At 40.2% G+C, this 26,352-nt stretch overlaps 1 protein-coding gene across 1 annotated transcript; it reads left to right on the top strand.

Annotated features, from left to right (window-relative positions):
• Positions 1-7,730: 7,730 nt before the first annotated feature.
• hs3st3l (heparan sulfate (glucosamine) 3-O-sulfotransferase 3-like) lies at positions 7,731-26,196 on the top strand. The gene is made up of 3 exons (XM_085415671.1): positions 7,731-8,555; positions 23,937-24,166; positions 24,648-26,196. Exons 1-3 carry the CDS (start codon positions 8,056-8,058, stop codon positions 25,034-25,036), a joined length of 1,119 nt encoding a protein of 372 aa, XP_085271797.1. The 5' UTR covers positions 7,731-8,055; the 3' UTR covers positions 25,037-26,196.
• Positions 26,197-26,352: the final 156 nt, after the last annotated feature.

Raw genomic sequence — 26,352 nt, 5'->3', positions numbered from 1 at the left:
GAAAACAAATCCTCTGGTGACGGAAAAGAAACCATTTTATAGACATTTTATCCAGTTCTTTTTCATTTTGCTCACTTCCTCACAACTTCTCTCTCTCTCTCACACACACACACACACACACACACACACACACACACACACACACACACACACACACACACACACACACACACACACACACACACACACACACGACCCTTCTGAAAGCAGCATAAGTAGAGCTTATCCTACTTGGAAAGCCTTGATCTGATCTGATCTGGCACCTACCTCTGATCTCTGTTCACCCTATGGGTCAATCACACACTCACACACACACTTACTCGCTCTTCACCAGGGCACTGTGTGGTTTCTTGGCCAGCATGTGAATCAAATGACAGGTGGAAAAGGTGCTGGGAGAGCAGGAGGTGCAGCCCTCTGATCAGGGTGTGGCTCTGGCAGGACTCATTGGCCCAGCAGTCCTCTAATTTAGAGACACCAACAGGACACCAAGAGCTTCAAAAGAACTGTAGGTACTATATGTGCAGTGATCATAATACTTATTCATTCTGAACCAAGTAGCATTTTTACACTCACACACATTTACTAGAACAAAAGCAGGTCAGAACTGAATTACTTTGATGCAATAGTATTAGAAACATCTAGAAAAGCTAAACGATTATTTGATTTTACTCAATTCACGTTTCTAGGCAGCAAATAAGAGGTTGGCTAGCTCAGTTTATGGGGGTCTCTGTCAAACAAGTTCTTCACAGGCTCAACCGTACTGTATGCCTAATGTGGACTAATCTCATACAATCTTGTCAGTGCTCTTAATGCTCCTTTAGCATAACGCCTGCTGTTGAGACATCAGAAGTCATAATATACAGTCATCTTCTTTATAGTGAAGTAAAACTGAGTGATAAACAGTCAAAACTCTCCACTGTAGTCACACTATATGTATTTGTGCAACTTTTTTTCATTGCACTTAGTCTGCTAGGCAGCTAGTTTCTGTGTTGGATGGATTCTTATTTATCATAGACTGCATATAAAACATGGTCATACTCGCTACATTTAGAAGCCTGAATTTAGGAATATAACCGCTGCTGTAGTTTTTGGTACTTTTTTGGAGTCAGAAGTTAGCCCTACTGTATTTGGATACAAGGTGCAGAGTGTGCTAATGCTTGCAAGCTTGGTTAGCTTGCAACTGTTAACTTGCAAGCTTAGCTAGCAAACTGTTTAGGTGGCACCAGTGTTGCCAATTCCTCAGTAAGGAAAATCGCTATTGGCTGTCCTAAAAGTCGCTAGAAGTCGCTAAATGATGTCATCGCCTAATTTGCATAATTGGTCATGCCTATGTAATTGTAACAGACGCTGTAGGAGAGAGAAATAACATCACGGAAGAGACATAAAGTGAGTAAAAAACACCATAAAAGCATTTAAAATACATTTAGAACTACAAGTTATTTTGTGTGTGTGAATGTGTGTCTGTGTGTGTCTGTTTTATAGTTTTATACCTTGTGATCCATAAAAAGTAATGGCAAAAGAAGAACATTTTTAACCATTAAAATAAAAATGGACACAGCAAGCCTCACCAGACAGCTTCAGTCATATCGGATGTACAAGACGGACTTAAGGCTCATCAAGGGCATCTGATTTCTAAGTTTGCAATGATGGGAATGATATTTTTTAGTGCATTGATTTATTTTAGTCAAAAAAAAAAGTACATTTACTGCAGCTCCCACCCTGCTTTACAGTGTGTGTGTGTGTGTGTGTGTGTGTGTGGGGGGGGGGGGGGGGGGGCTTTGCTCATGTGCTTTCATGTCAAAAAGTCATCATAAATAAGTCTCCAATAACACCAGAAAAAGTCGCCAGATTTGTCGCTAGTCGCTTTTTAGAAAAAAAGTTGCTAAGGGGGTCTGAAAACTCGCTAAATATAGCGACAAAGTCTTTAAGTTGGCAACACTGGGTGGCACCCATGTGGTGGAAAGGTCAGGTTCAGTGATTTTAAAGTATGGGGAGTGAGGGCTCCCCCTCCCCCTAAAGTAACCAGTCACACACATCTAAATGTATTTTCTTGTACCTATAAACATGATCATAATGTTTTTCTTGCTATTTTAACACTGGTGTGTATGTGACCGACTTACTTTTGGTGCCAGCCACTAGAGAAACTCCCGTTTTTGGCACTTGTGCTTCATTTTTCAGCCTCCGTAGTTTCTCCATGGATATGTCTCCAAGTCCCTGGTGGCTGGCTGCAGTATAGGTCAAACCCTTGCCCTGCCCCCCAAAATAAAAGTCTGTCTCAAAAAAACCCACATGAAATATGTCTTCAGTTGTACAAAGTACTTTTTTATTTTTACTTCTGAAAATCAGTGTTCCTTTTGTATGTATTGTACTGTATGAAAACCTTCCCCTCACACCCCCCTGTTTGTCTTTGTAATTTATGCTTGTAGTTTCACAGAAAGATTACTACCCTTTGAAAATAGGACGTTTCAAACTGGATTGACACAATAAAAACATACAATGACTCGTGTCACGCACTAATGGCAGATGGGTTTTAAAGAGTATGGTCAACCAAATCCCCCCAAAACACATTTTGTCTCATTCTCGATGCCATTAAGTGAGAAAATATGCTCTTCTCTCTTTTTTGGTAATGTGGGTGCGGCGACCTTGTAAGCACTCCACAAAAACCACTTCAGCACGGCCTGTGGTGCTGAGAGATGTTAATACCAGGTCCTTATGTTTGAAATGGATGGTGAGGTCAGTTTGTTAGTTTGTGACTGTGACTGGCTTGCAGGTATGAGGCTCTCCACTGAGTGAGTTATGGCTGTAATTTAGCCCTGATTACATTTACCATTACTTTACCTCTAATTAGACTGTCAATCAGGGCAGGTGAAGATGAAAGATGCAGTCAGACTGACTGTATAGGAATTATACTAAATTCAGGGTTGGTGACAAATGCATTGATTCAAGACGAGCTCGTGTTGCACAAAACCACCTCTTAACCTTCTGAAATTAATTACACCGTCAAGTCAAAGAAACGTAAAACATCAACAAAAGTACAGAGTGGCTCGCGTTCATATATTTATGTTTTTTAAATAAACACTCCCCATTTTATACATTGGGATACAGAATGTATTAATCACCTTGCTCTGTTCCCATTTCGGATAATGAATCCCTGCCTAGGTTTCAGCCCTGACCTCAGGGTCACACTTTATAGACGACCACTTCATCACAGAACAATCTGCAGGGCGACTGCAGACAAAAGACACACAGCCTCACCTGATGACCTTGCATCTTGATCCATGGAGAAAGGCTGGAGAATAAAATAAACAGGAAATAATAGGATATACAAAGTATAGTTGATCATCTCTATGGAGCCTTAGTGTACGTGTTTTTTATGTGTAGTTAGAAAGAAAGGAACACTTAAGGGTGACTTTGGTATAAGTGTTATTGAGTAATTGGGGCATTTAATGACTCTCTTATTTCAGGGTCAATTGAGCAGTGGATGGAGTTTTTACTGAACTGACACTTAGGGGTTGGGTGGTTTTGGAAATTTATCAGAGTAGGGATATTTTTGATGGTCTCACCAAAAGGTTAAAGTAATTGATATTTTTCAATGTCCTGTTTCTTTTTATACATAAGAAAAGCGCATAAGAGGTGATAAGTAGTATCTCCAAAACCAATGTTGATGCGATTGTATTTGTTGGGCTCATTTGGGGCAGGTCTGGCTTTACTTGTGTCACCCTTGTTTAATTTTTTTTGCCATAGCTGCTGTGGCTGGAGAGGCCCATACAGGAGCCCAAGAATAAAATCAGTGTGAGTAATGTTGTCTGATTGCTGAAAGGGTCAGCCACACTTGATGTTTTCAAAATGAATCTAACATTTGTCCCAGTGATCTTTGGGAACACTCCCAAAAATAAGTGATAATAAGTAACAGTGGCTAGGATGTGCCTAAGGCTTTGACTTTATGTATATCAGGTACTTTCACATTGACAAGTACGAGATATCTGAAAACAACACAATCTAGGGAATGGAAACTACTTCATGTAAGTACTTTGCCCCAATCAAAAGCTGTTCAAACAAGTGATTGCATTCTCACTTGAACAGTTTGCTGCAGATTGCCCATAATTTTTATGGGTAGAGTAAGTCAGAGTAAGCTCTGACTTCTGGCAAAACTGGATCAGATGGAGTAGGGGATGCATGTCCTTGCCTAGACCATTTTGCACCATCCCAAAACAGGTGTGGCGCAAAATACTTGCTATTACTTCTTTTCCCACCAACACAGTGCCAGTTCCTCATCTAGAATCACTTCTATGGATTTACACAACGACTAATTGGGGTGATCGTGGCGCAAGAGTTGGGAGTTCGCCTTGTAATCGGAAGGTTGCCGGTTTGAGCCCCGGCTCGGACAGTCTCGGTCGTTGTGTCCTTGGGCAAGACACTTCACCCGTTGCCTACTGGTGGTGGTCAGAGGGCCTGGTGGCGCCAGTGTCCGGCAGCCTCGCCTCTGTCAGTGCGCCCCAGGGTGGCTGTGGCTACAATGTAGCTTGCCATCACTAGTGTGTGAATGGGTGGATGACTGGATATGTAAAGCGCTATATAAATACAGGCCATTTACCATTTTGATTTGCATCAGTAGCTCAAGGAAGGGAAATGTAGCAATGATTTGCAGATACAGACCACAGATTTTGTTTTCCATGGTTTTCTTTAAAACAAAATGATTCCAGAGTCAGTCATGTTTGATTCCCAAACTTCCACAGTGGCACCAAATCAGCGTAAAATTCAAATATGTGTCAAATGAAACAAAGACTGTGGCAATGGAGCCTAAAACACCACAGTTAGGAACGCAGACCTTTCTTCTCCAGTTGGACCTGATGGATGCTTATAAGCTCCACAAGATGATACAGGGCATGTTTGCGGAGACTCCATTGGCATCATGGAGTATTTGTAGTATGTTACAGCTGGTGGCTTTCATCATGACCCTGATTCAGGGCTCAAGACGTGGTTAAGCAATAAAGCTGCTCTGTACACCACAAACTGCAGCTATGACCCCTGCCCACCACCTCTCAGAGCTTTCCCAGATTTACCAGGGAACTGACAGGGACAAGAAGAGTCCATATGCCCTTCATGATGAAGAGAGTAAGGTTGGAAGAGTGGGGTAAGAGTGAGCATTTACAGAGCGAGATGTATAGGATGTATAGGATGTATAGGATAGGATACCATTCTCCACAGGTGTATTTAGGGAATAAATAGTGGTTGACAAAAGGAAGGAATGATTTTATTTTTTGGTTTTTGAACATCCACAGGTGCACTGTGTTTCCCACATTTGAACTCTTTTGACTCACTGGGGCATTGATTTAAGCAGTCTGATGGCAACTTGTCAATAAAGTGTTAGTGAGACAGGAAGGAGCAGAACAATAGAGTAGCTAAGAGTAGATTAAATTTTCTCTTTCATCATCACATGAAAAGCACATATAGTAAAGTATATATGCAGATCTATGAAAAAGCATCCCCCCCTTTCTGATTTAATTAAATATCAGACAAAAATCCAGTAAATACAAAATGCAGTTTTTAAATGACGATTAGACTCATTAAACGAAAAAAGCTATCTGGCCCTTTCTAAGTCTTTGGGACTCCAGTGAACCCCAGTAACAGTGATTATCCACACCTTAACAAAATTTGTAACACTAGAAACCTTCCCACAAGTTTATTCAACTCAATTCAATTCAATTCAATTCAATTCAATTCAATTCAATTCAATTCAATTCAATTCAATTCAATTTTATGTATACAGCACGAAATCACAACAACAGTCGCCTTTATATTGAAAGGTAGACCCTACAATAATACACACAGAGAAAAACCCAACAATCATATGACTCCCTTTGAGCAAGCACTCTGGCGACAGTAGGAAGGAAAAACTCCCTTTTAACAGGAAGAAACCTCCAGCAGAACCAGGCTCAGGGAGGGGCGGGGCCATCTGCTGTGACCAGTTGGGGTGAGAGAAGGAAGACAGGACAAAAGACAAAAAAAAGGCATTGATGATCTCAGTGAAATGTGGTGGTGATAGTGTAAAGGTCTGGAGCTGCTTTGCTTCTTCAGATCACTTGTTGGAATTGGTGGAACCATGAATTCTGCTCGCTAACAGAAAATCCAGATGACCTTCGATCCCCCCCCCCCCCCCCCCCCCCCCCCCAAAAAAAAAAAAAGACTGGAGTGGTCTAGTCAAAATCCAGACTTAAATCAGATTGAAATACTTTGACTTGACCTTAAACTGGTCATTCGTGCTTTTAAAACCCTCCAGTGTGGGTAAATTAAAACAATTCAACAAAAGCATGGACCAAAGATTCCTCCCCAGTGATGTCAGACACTCACTGCCAGTCACTGCAAATACTTCATTGTTTTTCGTAGCACAGCCAGTTAGGTTGGCATTTACTTTCTCACATAGGGCCAGGTGGGTTTGGACATTTTTTCCCCTAAATAAATGAAATGATCACTTAAAAAAACCCCCAACATTTTATATTTGCTTGGGTTATCTTTGTCTAATATTAAAATTTGTTTTATGATCTGATACATTTAAATGAGGCAAATATGCAAAAACCACAAAAAAATCCTAAAAAATCACGAATGGGGCAATACTTTTTCACGGCACTTCAGCTTTTCACAATACTTTCTTATGAATAAATGTATCACTATAATAAATAGAAGTATGATTATGGCTAAATAACATAAAGTTTATCTTGCTGTAAATAGATGGTGGCTTTTATTAATCTATGCAGGACAATGCAGTGGTTTTATGGCATGGGTCACATCTGCTATGGGATAATGACAGGGGTAAGCCAAATGGAACATGAAGTATGTGCTTATTTGTGTGGGTAAGTGAACGTGTGCGTGTATGTGTGTGTGTGCATGTGTGCACACGCGCTGTGCAAGTGTGGTTGGGAGGGGGAATAATGAGTCTCCTATGAGCTATTACCCCTACCTTAGCTCCGCACTCTGCAATAATAAAAGCCAACATTGCAGAGCTCCCTAACAGGAGACTGCAACTCAACACACTCCTGATGCCAGTGATAAAGCGTTCACTTTTGACATGCAAACCTTTTTCCTGGATCAAAAATAAGTACACTTTTCGATTCATGTATCAATACCATTTGTCAATAGTTTGGGAGTTTATCATGTAAGGGATCAGAACAGAATCACTGCATCCTACACAGAAAACAAGGTTTCAAGGCATTTCTGAATGATTCACTGTGGGCTAACAGTCTGTCATTTGAGGTCAGTCAGCTAACTATTGGCGGCTGTACTACATCTAAAACTGTCTGACCCTTAAGCCAATTATGCCATAGGTTTTACAGAGCAGAGTTTCAGCTCTAAGTACGATAAATCCAGATCCAAATGACACCAATACTTCTTTGGGGATCCATCAGAAGAGTTTTCCATCTATACAAATATGCAATGGAGAGAGATGATAATGCTTGATGCGCTGATTTGTAGCATAAAGTCCCAGAAATTAATCATTTCTTTTGATAATAATGATTACTGAACATGTGAGGTGATCTTTTTCTTTAATAACTTCTATAAGTCTTCACCAAATAAATAATACTGTAATTAAAAGAGCCCCAAGCCATAACCCCGCAATCAAAGATATCTGAGGGAAAAGAGAGAGAGAGAGAAAACTGTGGACGTGAATCCCCTTAGGATAAGCCGTGGTAGAGAGACGCAGAGTAATCCAGTGAAGTGGGGAGAGAGAGAGAGCGAGAGAGAGAGAGAGAGAGACCCGCTGCAGCGAGGCTCTGACATCAGAGCGTTATTAGTTCCCCTAGGTTGCCAGGGTGGGTGAGTAAGTGGGCGCATATCCTGGATGTCACGTAAACACTAGTTCCAGTGATTTACTGAGTTTGAGCGGCTTTATGGTTCGAAGAGTTCTCAATATGCTCCAAACACGCGACGTGAACGAGCAGGAGAGCAGCGGAGCGGACTGACAGAGACTCTCCAAGAGTTCACGGGATGTTCATGGCGTTAGGATGTGAGCTGAACTTGTGGTAGAATGGCCCATTATCACACATGGGCCTGTGAGGAATGGCAACTTTTTACCACCACCACCACTACAACCACCATCATCACCACCACCCTCCGAACACGGACCTGCGGCGGCTTTTCCACCGGCTCACCATCGCGTCCTCGCTGAGCATCCTCTGCTTTTCGTTGGTCTACTTTCTCACTGGATGCTGCGAGTCGGAACTGACAGAAAACTCTGAAATAAAGTCGCCCACGAGCGAATTCCTCGTGTCGGGGTCAGGATGGCCGTACGAGAGAAACGGAACCAGTTTTGCCAAAGAGAGTGTCACCGCAGCTGGAGAAGGCGCATTCGGCAGCGAGCATCCCGAGCTGGAGGCGAACAGCTCCGGGAAAGAGTGGACAGCCACTCGGAGGTTACCCCAGGCGCTGATTATAGGGGTTAAAAAAGGAGGCACCCGAGCACTGCTGGAGTTTCTGCGGCTCCATCCAGACATCCGCGCCCTGGGGTCTGAGCCGCACTTCTTCGACCGGCATTACGCACGGGGATTGGACTGGTACAGGTACGCGCACTTTACGCACAGAATCCAGCTCACCAGAAGTGCTGAAAGTACTTTAGTTTTTGCACGAGTTGCTCTTTGTTTTATTTTTCCTTTACAAAGTTTATCCTAAGAAGATGTGTCTTACAGAAATCTGTATTTTTTAAAAGAGAAAACCAAAATGCTACAGTGCCCTAATAATTCTTGTCATTTAAATGACACAAATGATTCCAGTATTAGGTTTCTGTATTACATTCGAGAGCCAATTAGTAACCGCCAGCTTCATCTTGTGTACCCAAACACATCTACTGCTATTCCGAAGAGGTTTAGGTGACAGTCAAAGAGAATTTGCCATCTGGCTATACCAATCTGTGCATGCGTACACGTGTGTACTTGCCATACTTGCTGTGTGCGTGCATACGTGCCTGTTTGTTTGTAGGGCTGCAGAGAAAGAGAGCAGAGGCCTCCCAGACTGACTTCTCACAGAGCAGCAAAGTAATCATCTCTGGAGCCAGAGCCAGATGTTACTGTTGTCATGTGGCTCAGTTCTTGGGCTGTTTCATGACAACTCGGAAACAAACACACACACACACACACACACACACACACACACACACACACACACACACACACACACACACACACTCTCTCTCTCTCTCTCTCTCTCTCTCTCTCTCTCTCTCTCTTCTAGGTCCAATTCAAGTTACTTAGACCTGGTAGAGGGGACTTTGAGGGAAAAAAAGTTCCCAACAGATGCTGGATTACACATTTTTGATTTTCATTCTGCTTTTCGAACTGTGCCTACTGTAAGCCTGTGCACCCACAGACCCGCAAACTGCTCCAAATATGACAGATTAAAACTGTATCCAAATCTGGATACAGTGTTGCATGCTGTTAACCAGCTTACAGTATATTACAGGGGCTCAATAATGGCTCTCATTGGCCTGGATCTGGGAGCCTGTTTGATACGTCAGCAGCAATTTAACCTATGACTCAGAGAGATAAAGTGAGAGAAGTAATATCTGCTTCCTGGGGAGTGTTTTTACATTGATGTGATCACATGCAAAGACAGGAAAACACACCACAGCCACCATCATGTCAAAAACTGTGGGATGTAAACATAATGAGAAAATTCCACAAATCTGGAAGTACTGAGAAAGCCACAGAGGCCTCATCTGTCTGCCTACATGTCTGCTCTGTGTGAGAGTGTGTATGTGTCTGTGTGTGCCACAAGATTATGTGTATGTGACACGAGATTGTCACATCTTACCCTCAGACCAGATGGGCCTCGCTGCATGTTGGGCCACTTGACATCACTGTCAGCTTAGTCAATTGACCTCTGACTCTAGGTCACTTTACGCTGAGAGTTAATGATGTGTTCACACCACTTCATAACAAGCAGTTCACAAAGGACAAAGGACATGGACCCCTTTGTTTGTGGTTATTGAAAAAATTCTTAAATTACTATTGTTTTTATTTGTATTTTCTAATGTTGATTTAAAAAAGACTGCAGTTCAAGAAGTTATACTATATATATATATATATATATATATATATATATATATATATATATATATATATATATATATTCCTCAGTTGTACCAGCTTTATATATATGTATAATCATGTGAACAAAAGCCTTTCTAGTCAGAGTCTGGGACCTCCTATTAGTCCTATCACTGCAAAGAGGACAGTTTAATCACACTGCTGAGCTATTTCTCACAAAACGAAAGCCAATCTATCATGAAGGTCAAAGCTGAGCTGTAGAGGAAACTTTTCGGCATCATAAGAGAAACACAGCGCTCAAAAACATTACATTTATTTGATATCTGCTGTAACACCGGGCAGCATGGTAGTGTGGAAGTTAGCCCTGTTGCCTCACAGCAAGAAGGTCCTGAGTTTGACTCCACTGTTCTGTGTGGAGTTTGCATGTTCTCTGTGTTTTATGTGTGTTCTCTCCAAGTATTCCAGCTTCCTCCCACGGTACAAAGACATGCAATTAGTCGGGTTAGGTTAACTGGTCATTCTAAATGGCCCATAAGCAAATGGTTGTCTGTCTCAATGTGTTAGCCCTGGCTGGGAGCCTAACACATAGAGTGTACCCTACTTCTTGCCCTATGGTAGCTGGGATAGGCTCCAGCCCCCCACAACCACAAGGATGGATAGATGAATTCTAACAAAGAAGTAAATATTGCCAAAAGCTTTAAAAACTTTATTTTGGGGCAAAGTGACCAAAGTTTTTTTTTCAGATTTGACTGGTCTTTCATACATTTTTTTATGTGTCAGTGAAGTTAAAGCTATTATAGACAATGCTCAAAAACAAACTGAGTAAATGGGTGCATAGAAGTATTAAAGATGGCTGCCAAGTTATGAGACTTACTTCTGGAGTGACCACAAATTGCTTGCTTAGCTACTGGTCACGCAATCGTTATTATTATTATGTATTTCTTGACAATTGAAAGTAAAGTTATTCTTGTTTCTGTGCAAGTTTGAAGGAACTTAATACATAAATTACAAAATATCTTTAAAAAGGCATCCTATTTTTTTTTTAAAACAAAATGTAGTTGATTTCGTTTTGCTTCTCTTCTATAATTTATGTGTGAGATGTAAATGCCAGAACATGACATGCAAAAACGAATTAGCATATTTTTGAGGGGGGTTAGCTTACAAGTAGTCTTATTATCCCTCTGATGGTCATCGTCAAAATAGGGACCCTTTTGGGTCCCCTTGGATTTTTGATTCTCAATATATCAGTCATTTTAAAGACTAGTTGCATGAAACTTGGCTAGGAGTTGCATTTTAGCATTATTTTTAAAATTCATTGATCCCCTCTATGGTGTTGTGTATAGTAAAGGAGATTCACATAAGTGTTACCATCTGTGGTCCTCGTACCATTTTGGGTCCCATTGACTCCCATTATAATCACATATTTTCGATATACTGTAATCCTGACATGTGATAATTTTTTTCTCGTGAATACCTAATGGATCTAAGCCTCAGGCTTCAAAATAAAGGAAAAATATGTTTCGGATCCAATGAGCACAATATTAGGTACAGCACCACCATAGACATTTTCAGTGGTTTTGAATGCAGGACATGGTTATCTTATTATGCAAAATACATGACAATAAAACAGCTGACCACCATAAAATAGTCTCGATGTAGTGGAACTGATATAAGAGAGTGGTGTGAATGTGATTGAGAATATATTTATAATATATATTACGGGTTCCCCCCCCCCCCCCCCCCACCCCCAAAATAAATAAATAAAAAATAAACAGGGGTCTTTATGACAATAAAGCTATAAAAACATAAAAAATATTTACAAATTTATGAAAAACTTTATATCTGTGGTTAGGTCTGAAGTTGTTTAAAAGATCTGATGTGAAAAAAAATGAAAAAACAATTCATAAAATTCATTGCTATATCACCTTTTGGATGGGGACCATTTTGGGTCCCGAGGGATACCAATGGAAGTATATTGCAAAAACTCTTATTGCTCCAAAAATAATAATGCATCCAAATCAATTCTATTCTGAATTCTTTACCTATCCAAGGCTCTAATAACCTCATGCCAAGTAGTTCCATTTGCAACTCATTTTTTGAAAATATTGCATATTATGGTTTTTTACCCCCCAAAATAAAAAATAAACAGGGGTCTTTATGACAATAACGCCATAAAAACCTAAAAAAATGTAAAAGAAAATTATGAAAAACTTTATATCAGTGGATAGGTCTGAAGTTGTTTAAAAGATCTGATGTGAAAAAAAATGAAAAATTAATTCATATATGATATTGCTATATCACCTTTTGGATGGGGACCCCTTTGGGTCCCAAGGGATACCAATGGATGTATACTGTAAAAACTCTTATTGCTCCAAAAATAATAATGCAGCCAAATCAATTCTGTTATGAATTCTTTACCTATCCAAGGCTCTAATAACCTCATGCCAAGTAGTTCCATTTGCAACTCATTTTTTGAAAATATTGCATATTATGGTTTTTTACCCCCCAAAGAAAATAAACAGGGGTCTTTATGACAATAAAGCCATAAAAACATAAAAAATATTGAGAAAATTATGAAAAACTTTATATCAGTGGATAGGTCTGAAGTTGTTTAAAAGATCTGGTGTGAAAAAAACTGGAAAAAAAATTCATAAAATCCATTGCTATATCACCTTTTGGATGGGGACCATTTTGGGTCCCGAGGACCATAAAAGGGTGTAAATTTGAAAAACTCTTATTGCTCCAAAAATAATAATGCATCCAAATCAATTCTATTCTGAATTCTTTACCTATCCAAGGCTCTAATAACCTCATGCCAAGTAGTTCCATTTGCAACTCATTTTTTGAAAATATTGCATATTATGGTTTTTTACCCCCCAAAATAAAAAATAAACAGGGGTCTTTATGACAATAACGCCATAAAAACCTAAAAAAATGTAAAAGAAAATTATGAAAAACTTTATATCAGTGGATAGGTCTGAAGTTGTTTAAAAGATCTGATGTGAAAAAAAATGAAAAATTAATTCATATATGATATTGCTATATCACCTTTTGGATGGGGACCATTTTGGGTCCCGGCGACCGTGAAAGGGTGTAAATTTTGACGGTGGGTGCATAGAAGTATTAAAGATGGCTGCCAAGTTATGAGACTTACTTCTGGAGTGACCACAAATTGCTTGCTTAGCTACTGGTCACGCAATCGTTATTATTATTATGTATTTCTTGACAATTGAAAGTAAAGTTATTCTTGTTTCTGTGCAAGTTTGAAGGAACTTAATACATAAATTACAAAATATCTTTAAAAAGGCATCCTATTTTTTTTTTAAAACAAAATGTAGTTGATTTCGTTTTGCTTCTCTTCTATAATTTATGTGTGAGATGTAAATGCCAGAACATGACATGCAAAAACGAATTAGCATATTTTTGAGGGGGGTTAGCTTACAAGTAGTCTTATTATTGTTATTTTTTTTCCCGATTAAATACTTGAACCAAAGATGGAGTTTGTACAGGGAGTGCAGAATTATTAGGCAAGTTGTATTTTTGAGGAATAATTTTATTATTGAACAACAACCATGTTCTCAATGAACCCAAAAAACTCATTAATATCAAAGCTGAATGTTTTTGGAAGTAGTTTTTAGTTTTAGCTATTTTAGGGGGATATCTGTGTGTGCAGGTGACTATTACTGTGCATAATTATTAGGCAACTTAACAAAAAACAAATATATACCCATTTCAATGATTTATTTTTACCAGTGAAACCAATATAACATCTCCACATTCACAAATATACATTTCTGACATTCAAAAACAAAACAAAAACAAATCAGTGACCAATATAGCCACCTTTCTTTGCAAGGACACTCAAAAGCCTGCCATCCATGGATTCTGTCAGTGTTTTGATCTGTTCACCATCAACATTGCGTGCAGCAGCAACCACAGCCTCCCAGACACTGTTCAGAGAGGTGTACTGTTTTCCCTCCTTGTAAATCTCACATTTGATGATGGACCACAGGTTCTCAATGGGGTTCAGATCAGGTGAACAAGGAGGCCATGTCATTAGTTTTTCTTCTTTTATACCCTTTCTTGCCAGCCACGCTGTGGAGTACTTGGACGCGTGTGATGGAGCATTGTCCTGCATGAAAATCATGTTTTTCTTGAAGGATGCAGACTTCTTCCTGTACCACTGCTTGAAGAAGGTGTCTTCCAGAAACTGGCAGTAGGACTGGGAGTTGAGCTTGACTCCATCCTCAACCCGAAAAGGCCCCACAAGCTCATCTTTGATGATACCAGCCCAAACCAGTACTCCACCTCCACCTTGCTGGCGTCTGAGTCGGACTGGAGCTCTCTGCCCTTTACCAATCCAGCCACGGGCCCATCCATCTGGCCCATCAAGACTCACTCTCATTTCATCAGTCCATAAAACCTTAGAAAAACCAGTCTTGAGATATTTCTTGGCCCAGTCTTGACGTTTCAGCTTGTGTGTCTTGTTCAGTGGTGGTCGTCTTTCAGCCTTTCTTACCTTGGCCATATCTCTGAGTATTGCACACCTTGTGCTTTTGGGCACTCCAGTGATGTTGCAGCTCTGAAATATGGCCAAACTGGTGGCAAGTGGCATCTTGGCAGCTGCACGCTTGACTTTTCTCAGTTCATGGGCAGTTATTTGGCGCCTTGGTTTTTCCACACGCTCCCTGTTGACTATTTTGAATGAAACGCTTGATTGTTCGATGATCACGCTTCAGAAGCTTTGCAATTTTGAGACTGCTGCATCCCTCTGCAAGATATCTCACTATTTTTGACTTTTCTGAGCCCGTCAAGTCCTTCTTTTGACCCATTTTGCCAAAGGAAAGGAAGTTGCCTAATAATTATGCACACCTGATATAGGGTGTTGATGTCATTAGACCACACCCCTTCTCATTACAGAGATGCACATCACCTAATATGCTTAATTGGTAGTAGGCTTTCGAGCCTATACAGCTTGGAGTAAGACAACATGCATGAAGAGGATGATGTGGACAAAATACTCATTTGCCTAATAATTCTGCACTCCCTGTATAATGCAAACATACAAGCTAGCAACATGTATAAACATAAATAGCCTACTCAAAAATGCAGATTTTCAAGACAAAGCTTAGTTGTGATAACATTAAGGCTGGATAATAATTTTACTGTTTACTTTCCCTTTAAAAAAGTCTGGCTAACCTGTAGCTAGACACAGCTCTCTGTGAATGGTATTCATGGCCATTGATCAATGGTCTTTGATCAGTAGTTGTTGATCAATGATCATAGTAAAGATCAAGAAACTGACCTCACAGCCCATTGTTCCCTCAGTTGTACCAGCTTCAGTCATTAAGCAAATATGCTATTTATAATGTTGGAGAAACCTGCAGTCAGCTGAGACTGAAGAAGTCACCTGGATGATGACAAACATTTCTCCCACTGAAAACGCCACGTGCAGACGAACAGAATCAGCCTTTTGGGAGCTAACCTGTAGGTTTGTCAGGCTGCTCATATTCTGTGCCATGTTCCAAAATATCAATAATTATAGCTTTACAATGTTTTGCAAATGAACTATAGCTTAGAGAATACAAATAAGACTCAGCATCAACTTTTGGAAATAAGACTCATGTTGTAATAAATGAGAATGAGGCATAAGGCAAAAATGCACTTTTTCTAACAGATGGTTAATGGAGGGTCAGCTTCAGTGCTTACTTTGTCAACATGACATTTTTGTGTAGATACTTTTGTTTTGTTTTTTTTTCAGTTTAAATTAAAGAGGATGAGATATAGTGTATCTTCTTTAGAATCACCCCCTCTTCCATTTGGGAGTAAAATAACATTTAGCTTCCCCAGGACTATTGAGATCAGAGTCCTTGACAAAGATCCACTAATGGCGTTGAAGCAGAGATTGGATCTGGAAGAGCGCTGCGATGGGCCCTGAGATGGACTGGAAGTTTCCTCCTTACTGTGCTGCCTGGGATCGATAGCGCTATCTCCTCGCTCTGACCTTGGGTTGACTCCAGCGTTAGAGCAGTTAGCTTTGGTCAGCTCGGCTTCTGTTACAATTAGCAGGAAGCTTTCTCCTACATTGGCATAACCACCCCCCTCCCTCCCTTTCTCGCATAGGCACACAGGGGTCATGTTACTCACAGCTTTTTTCTCTCCAAGCAACTCCGGATGAATCCATTAAAATTGCTCAGCTAGCAATTCACATTCTCCCTCATGATGCTTTCTTATTGAAAGATGGCATGACTGGCGGATGGAGAGCAAAAAAAGGAGGGGGTGAGGGGTAAAGTGGATGAGGAAGAGATAAGGCTTGGGTGAGCTGGAGGTTAAAGGGTGAAGCCAGTGTTACCGCAGCCTCACACATCTCTGCTGACCTTTGCTTCAACCCAAGGGACTGTTATCAGAGCTGGGCTCGTGTGTGTCTGCGTGTTTGTGTGTGTGTGTGTATCTTTGGGTTTGGCTATAGACATTCTGTCCTCCAGACAGCTGAGCTGGTTGTATTTCGTTCCTGAGGTACAGTGAGATTTATCAATATATTATTGATTCTGATTTACTGGCAGTAAAAAATGTGACTCTTTTAATAAAAAGCAGCTTTATGCTTTGTGGTTGGAAGCCCATGGATAGCCATAGATAGTATAGACGATGAATGTAGCTTCCATATTTGTAAAGTAAAGCCAACATATATGCGTGAAAAAACTGCACCTGTGACACTTTTTGATTGCTAAAAAAACTCCAGTTTTGCTGCAACAGTCTGTTGTAAAATGGTCCTCAGATATCTGCTCTGTGAGCTTAGTAAACACATTTCTGAGCATATCCAGTTTCACAACACTACGATGGTGAGAAGCGTGCAGCTCAGGGCTTTACAACAACCAGTGGCAGGTGTCATGGAGGCTACTACCTGTCTAGCTAGCTAGCCTACTAGCTAGCCAGCTAACTGTATATAAAAGATAGATCATTAGTGTTTTGATTGCAGAAATGGTCGATTTCTGGAGTAAAACTGGCTGTATTTGGCTGAGAAAGTGTTATCTGTTAAGCATTCACAAGCAGTCAGGTGCAGTGCAAATAGACACGAAGGTCAAAGTCAATAATTCAAATTAGCAGAGCTGAGGCAGACAGCTGCAGTTTAAAAGTGTAAAGGAGAGATCACCCAGACTACAGCTATTATAACGTGGAGAGCTGTTTAATTATTTATTTATTTATTGGTACCATTGTTGAAAAAAGTTTTTTAATACTGTAAAGTTGGGCATTTTAACATGTGATTTCATGGGAGGGGTTTATCTAACTGCTATCTGAGACAGCCTCATGTGACCACTAGAGGAGCTGCAGATTCTGGCACGTCAGTGTTAGCATCTTTTTTCAGATGTGGAGGCAGCCTCTTTGTTCCGGACACACCAACTTACCTTGGCATAAATCTACAAGTTCCTGAAAATTGATTAAAAAAACACCCAAAAAACTTTTATTAAGTTCTTGGAGCAGTGTGAAATCCTAAAGTTCTGCTTTATTTGTAGTTACTTTAAGTTTAGTCTTCAGCGGTGAATGTTAGATTCTTCCTGAGCCTCACAGAAAATTTATTTTTCACTACCTCGACTTGAAATTTATGCTTAGGATCAAATAAGCCAATAACATTTTAAGATATTTAAAGGCATAAATCTTTATGTATTTTTTTGTATTTAAATAAGACCAATTTCACTGAAACCTTTTTAAAACATAAAACTATTTGTTGAAATTTATTCCATAAATAAATAAATAAAAAATAATGTTTTAATGCTCCATTATTTTACTTTCCCCCCCAAATTGGTATTTTTTTTTCACCAGCACTGATATCAGGAGTTTGATTTCATAGTAAGCTGTTAAAACTACACTGACTGAGAGGTTTTCTAATGCTGTGGGAGACCTACTGGGACTTTTAATTGCAATCCAGGATCAGCTGCTCTGATGGCACCGGTGCATTTGCAATTAATCCTGAACTCGTTAAGGGATGCTTTTAAATTCATACCAATACACTGCTGAGTTTTTCTTGCAATGACACAACACATGGTGTTACTTTTGTTTTTTGTGTATGTGTAATAGAAAATAATTATCATGTAAATAACACAAGAACAGTTGCCTAAACATTTGATGTCCAGCAGGAGTTAGAGAGAAACATGAAACCGAAATTTTTAGATGAATCTGATCTGATTTATTGATATTCTTTGGTGATATTCCACACACACACACACACACACACACACACACACACACACACACACACACACACACACACACACACACACACACACACACACACACACACACTTGTGCGCACATGTGTGTGTATAATTTTGATAAGTTGTTATGAAACAACACACTAAAGTATGAAGTAATTAAAGCTATACTTGATTTTGGTGGCTTTGTGTAACTGGGGTTCAGGTGTGATCTCTCTGTTCCTCGTACTGTACAGGAGGTAATCACCATAAGGCCTAGACGGGTGGGGCGATCTGGCTCTCATTAGGGCACTCCCCCGGGGTTTGGAAAGCAAAGGCTGGGGGTGGTCTGGGGCCCCTCTATGATGGATGTCTCCTGGAAGTGGACAGGGCACATCCACAATAGACCGACCACTTAATGGTCCCCCATACAGAGGAAATGGATGAATGGTCCCTCAAAAACACAGTCATGCATATGTACAAACACAAAAATACACACCCAAATCTCATATTTGACTCATAAGCAGGCAGCCAGGTGTGTATAATGAATTCCGCCAATATGTTGCTGCTCTTTAAATGGCTATTGTTTCCTCCTTGGATCAAACATCAAAGATTAACAGACCACTTTTTCATTCTTTGATCCAGCACACCCTCAAATCCTCAGATTCTTTGCTGCATATTTCCTGCTATACATGATGAAGAATGCAATTGCTTCACATTTATTAACACACACACATCACATGAAACAGTATGCTACTGATGAGCCTCTAGAGGGTCCTGGCTCCTTTAGTCTCCACCTGCTTCTCTTGGTCCCAGCTGAGGCTCAACGCTGCATTACCAGTTGTACTCCATCCCTTTACATTCACACCAGCACCCCCTCACTTCCCACCCCATCATAACATTCACCCCAGGTCATGTCATCCCTACTGTCACTGGCTAAGCACCATTCGCACCCACCTATACGTGGTAACCCCTAAGCCCCTACAGGATCAGCAGCCATTGGCCTTGGCTGGCCTGAAGTAATTCACCAGGGAGGTGTGCAGAAATATTGGAAATCAGGAGACAAAAGAGGGATTCCTCAAAGGAAAAGGGGCTCATTGTAAGGGGCTGGATAATCCACGTGTTCATCTTCCTGGATGTTTGATCTCGCGCTCAGGAGAAAATGAGCAATGAGCGGTAAAAGGATGCAGCTAAAACAGGAGCTTCAAAACTGCTAATTTATTAAGCTTTGTTGGGGGGTGGGGGGCATTTTCTCTGTAACACATGGTGTCTCCAGGCACTTCTATTCGCCTGCCAGTGAACACAAGAGGTTAATACTACTAATGTGGGGACAGACCATAAAAAGATACCACTTTGTGTCACTGTACAAAAGTAATGCCATCATAACATGTTAATGTTGGCATTACTCTGGGAACGTTTGTGATGCAGTATTCCTATTTATTCACCAGTTGGTGACCCTCCGAGGCTGTTTATTTGGTCTACTTTGGGTTTTGGTCACGCACTTTAGTGAAGTTCAGGTTACTTAAGTTATACTTAATTGGGAATAATATTTCTTCACATAATGTTCTTCACGAATAGTCATGCAGAACTACATGTAAAAAGCGGACTTTTTAAAAATACACTTGTAATATTTAATTTAGTTTGTTACTGTTGTTACTGTCTTGGAGGAACTGTGACCACATCATTTCCTTCTGATTACTCATTTATTTTTCATACCAATAACAAGTAAATATAAAACACCACACACTATTTTTTCCTAGCAAAATTACTCTTTTTTGATCCTGCCCCGTCAGCACCACTTCAACCAGTGACATTGTTTCTGATCTGGACGAAATGTTGCATACCTTTATTCTTATATCTCCAAGAGCACAAAGTTCCCTATGCCAAAAGTACGATGAAGCCATATTTAGTTATCAGAAAAAACTAATGGCTATTTTGTCAATCAATTAGTGTGTCTTTGCTAACCTCATAGCAGAAGCATATTTGGAATACATCTTATCTTTTGATGGTGCTCTTAGGAGCAGTAATTAGCTCTTTGTGCTTAGGTAATGGTATGGGGCTCTTGGCTCTCAGGCTATTCACAGACAGATTGCTAATGGAGGTGCGTTTGTATCCACTCCCATCATTCCTTCATCAGTCACCCACCCCTTTCATTTAAAACACTCTAGCAAATGCTCTGGCACACACACACACACACACACACACACACACACACACACACACACACACACACACACACACACACACACACACACACACACACACACACACACACACATGATCTTTTAAAGGGTCTGGTAAAAATCCACTACACCCACCATTTATGTCTTCAGAGCATTTGTGTGTGTGTGTGTGTGTGTGTAGGATGTTTCTTTTTTAAATGTGTCTTTTTCTGTGTGTGTGTGTTAGACTGTGAGAAATTGGTCCACAGGGAGACCAGAAGCACGACAGCAAATGCTTGACTAATGAGTGAATAATGAGTGTATGTTTGTGTTTTGCAGAATGTGTGTGTGTGTGTGTGTGTTTATGGGGCCATGTAACAGACTGTACGGCTCCTCCTGTCTAGGGTATTGGAGTTAAAAGGGAAGTCTTCAGGCTAAGTGGTGGTGAGCACTGCCTCACACTGATCAGATCAAATGAAATCGCTCTGAGTGTGTTTGTGAAACTCCTAGAAGTAGGGCCGTGTGGTGGGTAGTAGGTGGATGTATTGACAGGTTGCAGGTGCGACTGAAGCCTGACTGAGCTGACAGGTAGAACATCAATTGATCAGCAGTGTTTCTCTTTCCCTTTATCCTCTTTTTGTAAAAAAGTATCTTCTTCTTATTATTAAGGTGTCATTTATGAGAACATTTTTATTGATTCTGTTTTCTGATACAGCCTTTAAATAGGAGTTTGCATCTCACTCACTCACACACACACACACACACACACACACACACACACACACACACACACACACACACACACACACACACACACACACACACACACACACACACACACACACACACACACAAACAGATTTGTTTCCATTTTGACAGAGAGGGATGAACCAGTGACAGAAACACATCAATTAGAATTTTACTTAAGGATTTGGCAACAGTGGGAACAAAGAACTCCTTTTTAATAGGTACAAACGTCAGAAGCAGAAAATTACGACCAGTTTCCAAAAGTTCTGTGGAGCATTTTAGTTTTTCTGAATACCATCACTAAACAGGTTTATAGTGTTAGTGACATTTATGACATGACATGAATCTGGTGTATGTAGCAAAGCATTTAAAAGCAGCCAGTGATCCTATATGCCTAAATTATATAGCACATAATAGCATTGTGGATATTACAGTTTTTTACAGACGCTAGGACACATTTCTCAATACTTAGGTCACGTTTGCAAAACTCCTCACACAGTGAGCACAACAGAAGTCTATGTGGGCTAAACTGAGGACCAGTTATCATTGTTTTGGCACAAAATGCATTCAATGACTACATCTCTCAAATTTCATGAATTATCTTCTCACTCAGACACAACAACTGCCAAAAATCTTTGTACGTACAGGACATTTTGCATGTGCTTACATACTGTTTTCAAAACTGTTAAACTTATGGCCAAAACAATAACACAATGCAAAACTTAAAAAGACAGCAAAATCCAACAGCAATATTTTATTGAAACATATTTTAAATCTAAAAATGCAGTTTAACCAGCCACAGCTGATTCTCATTGTAGATGAACATCTACACAAGTGTTACTCCTTCAATTTTTCAACTCCTTCAATTCTGGCAGCCAGAAGATTCTTTCCTAGGTGTATTGCCCTAGATGACATGAGATGTGATGTGGATGAGAACCTGTGGCCAAATGGAGAAGACCGAGTAGATTAGCATTACTATTGTATGTGTATCAGTGGATGGTGTGTATACAAATTCTTGTATTTTGGGATTACTTAGTGCAAAAAAATAAAAATACATAAACAAATATTAACGAATTCTGCATGATGTCTGATTCATTCCAGTAACATATATTGAAATTATAAACAGAGATGTGTCCTTGTTTTACACAAGAAAACACTGTGTAATGCTACATGTTGTTAGTGTTTTTTAGGTCATTGTTTTGTGGGTGACAAAGTGTGTTTGTCGGCTGTCAACCTTTGCTAGTGTTCTGGAAGAATGAGTTTATTTGAGACCTGAATGAAGTGTTTTGGTAGTTGTAGTGCATTTTGAATGTGAAATGAACTGCTTTGCCAGGCTGACGGTCAGTTAGGAGGATTGTGTGAAGTGTTTTGCAAAAGTGACCTAAGTATTGTGAAATGTGTCCTAGCGTCTGTAAAAAACTGTAGTAGCAGTCAAATTATGAACATAATTCTTCATTCTGAATCTCAACTAAAGCTACAAGAAAAGTTTTGTTAAGAGAATACAGAATCCTAATTTAAGGTGATATACAGTAGGATTAGCCATAACAACTTCCCATCTTTATTTATTATTTATTTCTATTTATTTATTATTATTTATCTATTTTTTTTATTATTACTTCTAATAAATCTGTTTCTATTGTTTGCATTTTTATTCTTGGATTCTTCTTGAGTAGCTTTGCATCATCATTTCAAAAATTATCCAAATTTACTGAATACTGGCCCTTTGTGCAGTCTCTTAGTTCATCCCTTATCTGAAACAAGCCTTTTTAGCTTTAAAACAGCTTTTGTCTGATTGGCTGTTCTATTTCTCAAAGGTGCCCAAAATAACTAACTGAATAATTGATAATGGAAATAAAAACACATAAAAAGGTTAAATCATTTTTATCTTTGCCAAATTTGTTGTGATGTTTTTATCATGGAAACTGGCTGTCAGTCATCTTACTGCTAAATGAGACCATTTAAGGTCTACTAATATTCAGTATCATCAAATATAGAGAGGCTGTCTTTACATTTCATGCGAAGATTAAATTATAACAGGACACCTTGTCCATTGGGGTCTTTTTGGAAACAAATGAGGTTTTCCTAAATACGCTGAAACCCTGTGTTTGCCTTAACTACCTATTTAGAATCAGCTCTTTAGCTTACAACGTAACACCAGCTGAAATGCTGATTCAGAGCTGCTTATGATCGTTCCACTGTGGCTGCTTGTGTTTGGTCAGCCAGTCAGGTGTGTGGCAGGTGTGTTAGCAGATGTCCCTGAATCCCCAGACAGTCCTTTGGGGCCTCTGGAGTCTTTTATCTCTAAATGAGTCCCATCTGCTGGGCTTCTGCTGCGGAGGTGGAGGTGAACAGAGTGAGGTGCATTCAAGGAAATCTGTTTTACGTACCTGCCTCTTTGTCTGGTTCACAGAAGAAATCTTGCTCGGACACTCTGATGCGATGTGTGTCAAAATGATTAATAGGGTCATATGAGGGAATGTGTAGAGACCTTTGTGATTACTGTACTGATTTTCAAGAAAATACCTATATGTACCCATATGTGCAGATACATGTTTTCAGGATATAATTTCAAATGCTGAACTAGTCATTTAAAACCTTTATTTTTACTCTTTAAATAGTCACATGTTAGACAAAATCTCACATGGTGGATAATGAAGAAAATGTACTAACATTAAAAACATCGATCCATCATTCTTCCAGTGGAGTAGTTCCTCCATATACACGCATTTCATACCAGCCTCAATCTTTTGCAAGGATTTATGTTTCTGACTTGTGTAAATTCATCTGCTTACTTTCATGTGCAGAAGTATAATGCCCAAAGCCCTGGATGGCCAGATTGTTATGGAGAAGACGCCTCGTTACTTTGTTACCGTGGAAACACCAGCGCGAGTCCATGCCATGTCTAAAGATGTGAAGCTGATCGTAGTCGTCCGTGACCCTGTGACCCGAGCCATATCTGACTACACACAGATCATCTCCAAGACCCCAAACATCCCCGCCTTTGAGAGTCTAGCCTTCAAGAACCAAACCACAGGTACAGATACAACTAAATGCGAGGATTTGATTGTACTTCTCATGAAGATGTTTTCATTTTTTTCTATTATGGGTTTTTTTTTTCAGTTTGCCCAGTCAGCTATGCATAGCATCTCTAACTTTATGAGTCAGAGATTAGTTTAATTTCCAGACAGCTCCACTATCTGTAGGCATTTGCAAATGCTGCCACAAGCTGCATTTAATAGTTGTATCAATTAGCATTTATTTACACCTGCCAAAGTGTTTTACATCCAACATTTTGACAATGAGAAGTTTCCTGTTTCCTTACTAGGAGCTTGGGATGCTTGGTGTTTACAAGATATCAGCATTCAGCTTGGTTCTAGTGATATAGATGATTGGTGTGGGGTCAAAAAGTGAACACAGTGGGCGAAATCCTCATCATCTGACCATCCTTATCTAGGAGTAAAGATGACATAAATCACATGCATTGCTCTCTCTGCCTCCCGTGCCTTTGTCTCTAGGTCAGATCGACTCTCTGTGGAGCCCGCTGTGGATCGGTCTGTATGCCCAACACATGGAGCGTTGGCTGGCCTGGTTCCCCAGAAATCAGATCCATCTGGTCAGCGGGGAAAGGCTCATCTCAGACCCAGCCGGGGAACTGGGCAAAGTCCAGGACTTTCTGGGCCTCCAGAGGATTGTCACAGACAAGCACTTCTACTTCAACAAAACTAAAGGCTTCCCGTGCCTCAAGAAGCCGGAGGGAAGTAGTAAACCGCACTGCCTGGGCAAGACAAAAGGGAGGACGCACGCCTCCATCAACCCAGAGGCGATTCAGAGACTGAGGGATTTCTACAAGCCTCACAACCAGCGCTTCTATCAGATGGCAGGACAGGATTTTGGATGGCAGTGACCCTTTGACGGGGTGGAATTTGGGGCTTTTTGTTGGCACTGTTTTGAATAGACGCCTGTGTTAACATGCCATCTGATTGAGACAAATGCAGCGACTCAGAGTGCAGAAGAGAGAGCCAGTTATCTGCTTATGACCAGCCAAGCAGCATTGCAGAGACTTTGTTAATAAAAACCCTGTGTCAATCCATTCAACTCTACCAATCAATCACCTTATGTTTGAAAGACAGCCGTGTCTTTTTCTATACGACAGATTGCTCAAAGTGGTTAACATTTATGTGTAAAGGTGGTCATGAGAATGTGGTTGCTGTAAGTTGTGGCTGTATAATTGTAGAACAGTGAAAACACCGTAGCTTTTAGTGTCTCTGCAGTTTAATCTGCTCAGTAGACTGTACAAGGAACTCAAGATCTGATGCATTTTCACCCTCCTCAATTTCCATAACTTTCTCTTTCGACCTGTTTGTTTTCTAATCTTGCTGGTTAAGAATTTAAGAGCAATCAGTGCCTACATGTTGAGCACCATCCTCCAAGCATTGTTTCTGAAATAAAGTGGGATGAATCTTTCATGCGGCGAGCAGCAGAAGGGTGAGCAAGAGAATCTTTGTATGAGCTCAGATTTGACTGAGTGGTTTTGTATTCTTGAATAATGAATGCGGATAAATGGATGTAGGGGAAGCGGTGTGGATCACTTGCCGCTTGGCACATTTATGTGAAGGATTTAAGTTGGTATCCCGCTGCAAAACCAGCATCCTGTGCTGCACCTTGAACAAGGTAAAGGGAACCACTGGAGGACAACAGAAACAAGACAAGTTAAATGAATGCAGAGGTTCGACCCGCCGATGAGCCATTTCAGTGGACTTTGATGTACGAAGCTTTTCTGCTTCTGCTTACAGGGTTGTCAGTTTTCAGTTTGCATGTATTTGCACTTGTATGAAAGCATAAAAAAGACACCTATTTTTCAGCAAAGATTTCTTTCCCACAGCTCTTCTTGCTCATTGTTTTCTGTTGCTATAAGCTCTTACTGAGCTCGGATGACAAATGATTGAATTTCTATTGAATGGCATTAGTGCAATTGCTTTGCAAATGTAAAGGCTGCAGATTGCCTCGGTGGTAAGATTCAAAAAGTCTGGTGGTATCTGTAATAAAGTGAAACAATACTTTAATGTCTGAACACTCACGAGTGTGGTTACTGAGATGGACTACAAGGGTGACTGAGTTCAATCTTTTGATTAAAAAACATATTTATGTATGCGTGTGTATGGGGGTGCGTTGGCTCACCAATTTCTGCTAATTTCAAAGTTAGGCAACACCGCCATCTTG

The sequence above is a fragment of the Rhamphochromis longiceps genome, linkage group LG8 (assembly GCF_057381845.1).
Source record: "Rhamphochromis longiceps isolate RC_006_pf linkage group LG8, R_longiceps_female_GT1.1, whole genome shotgun sequence".
NCBI lineage: Eukaryota > Metazoa > Chordata > Actinopteri > Cichliformes > Cichlidae > Rhamphochromis > Rhamphochromis longiceps.
This window is presented reverse-complemented; position numbering and strand designations above follow the sequence as displayed.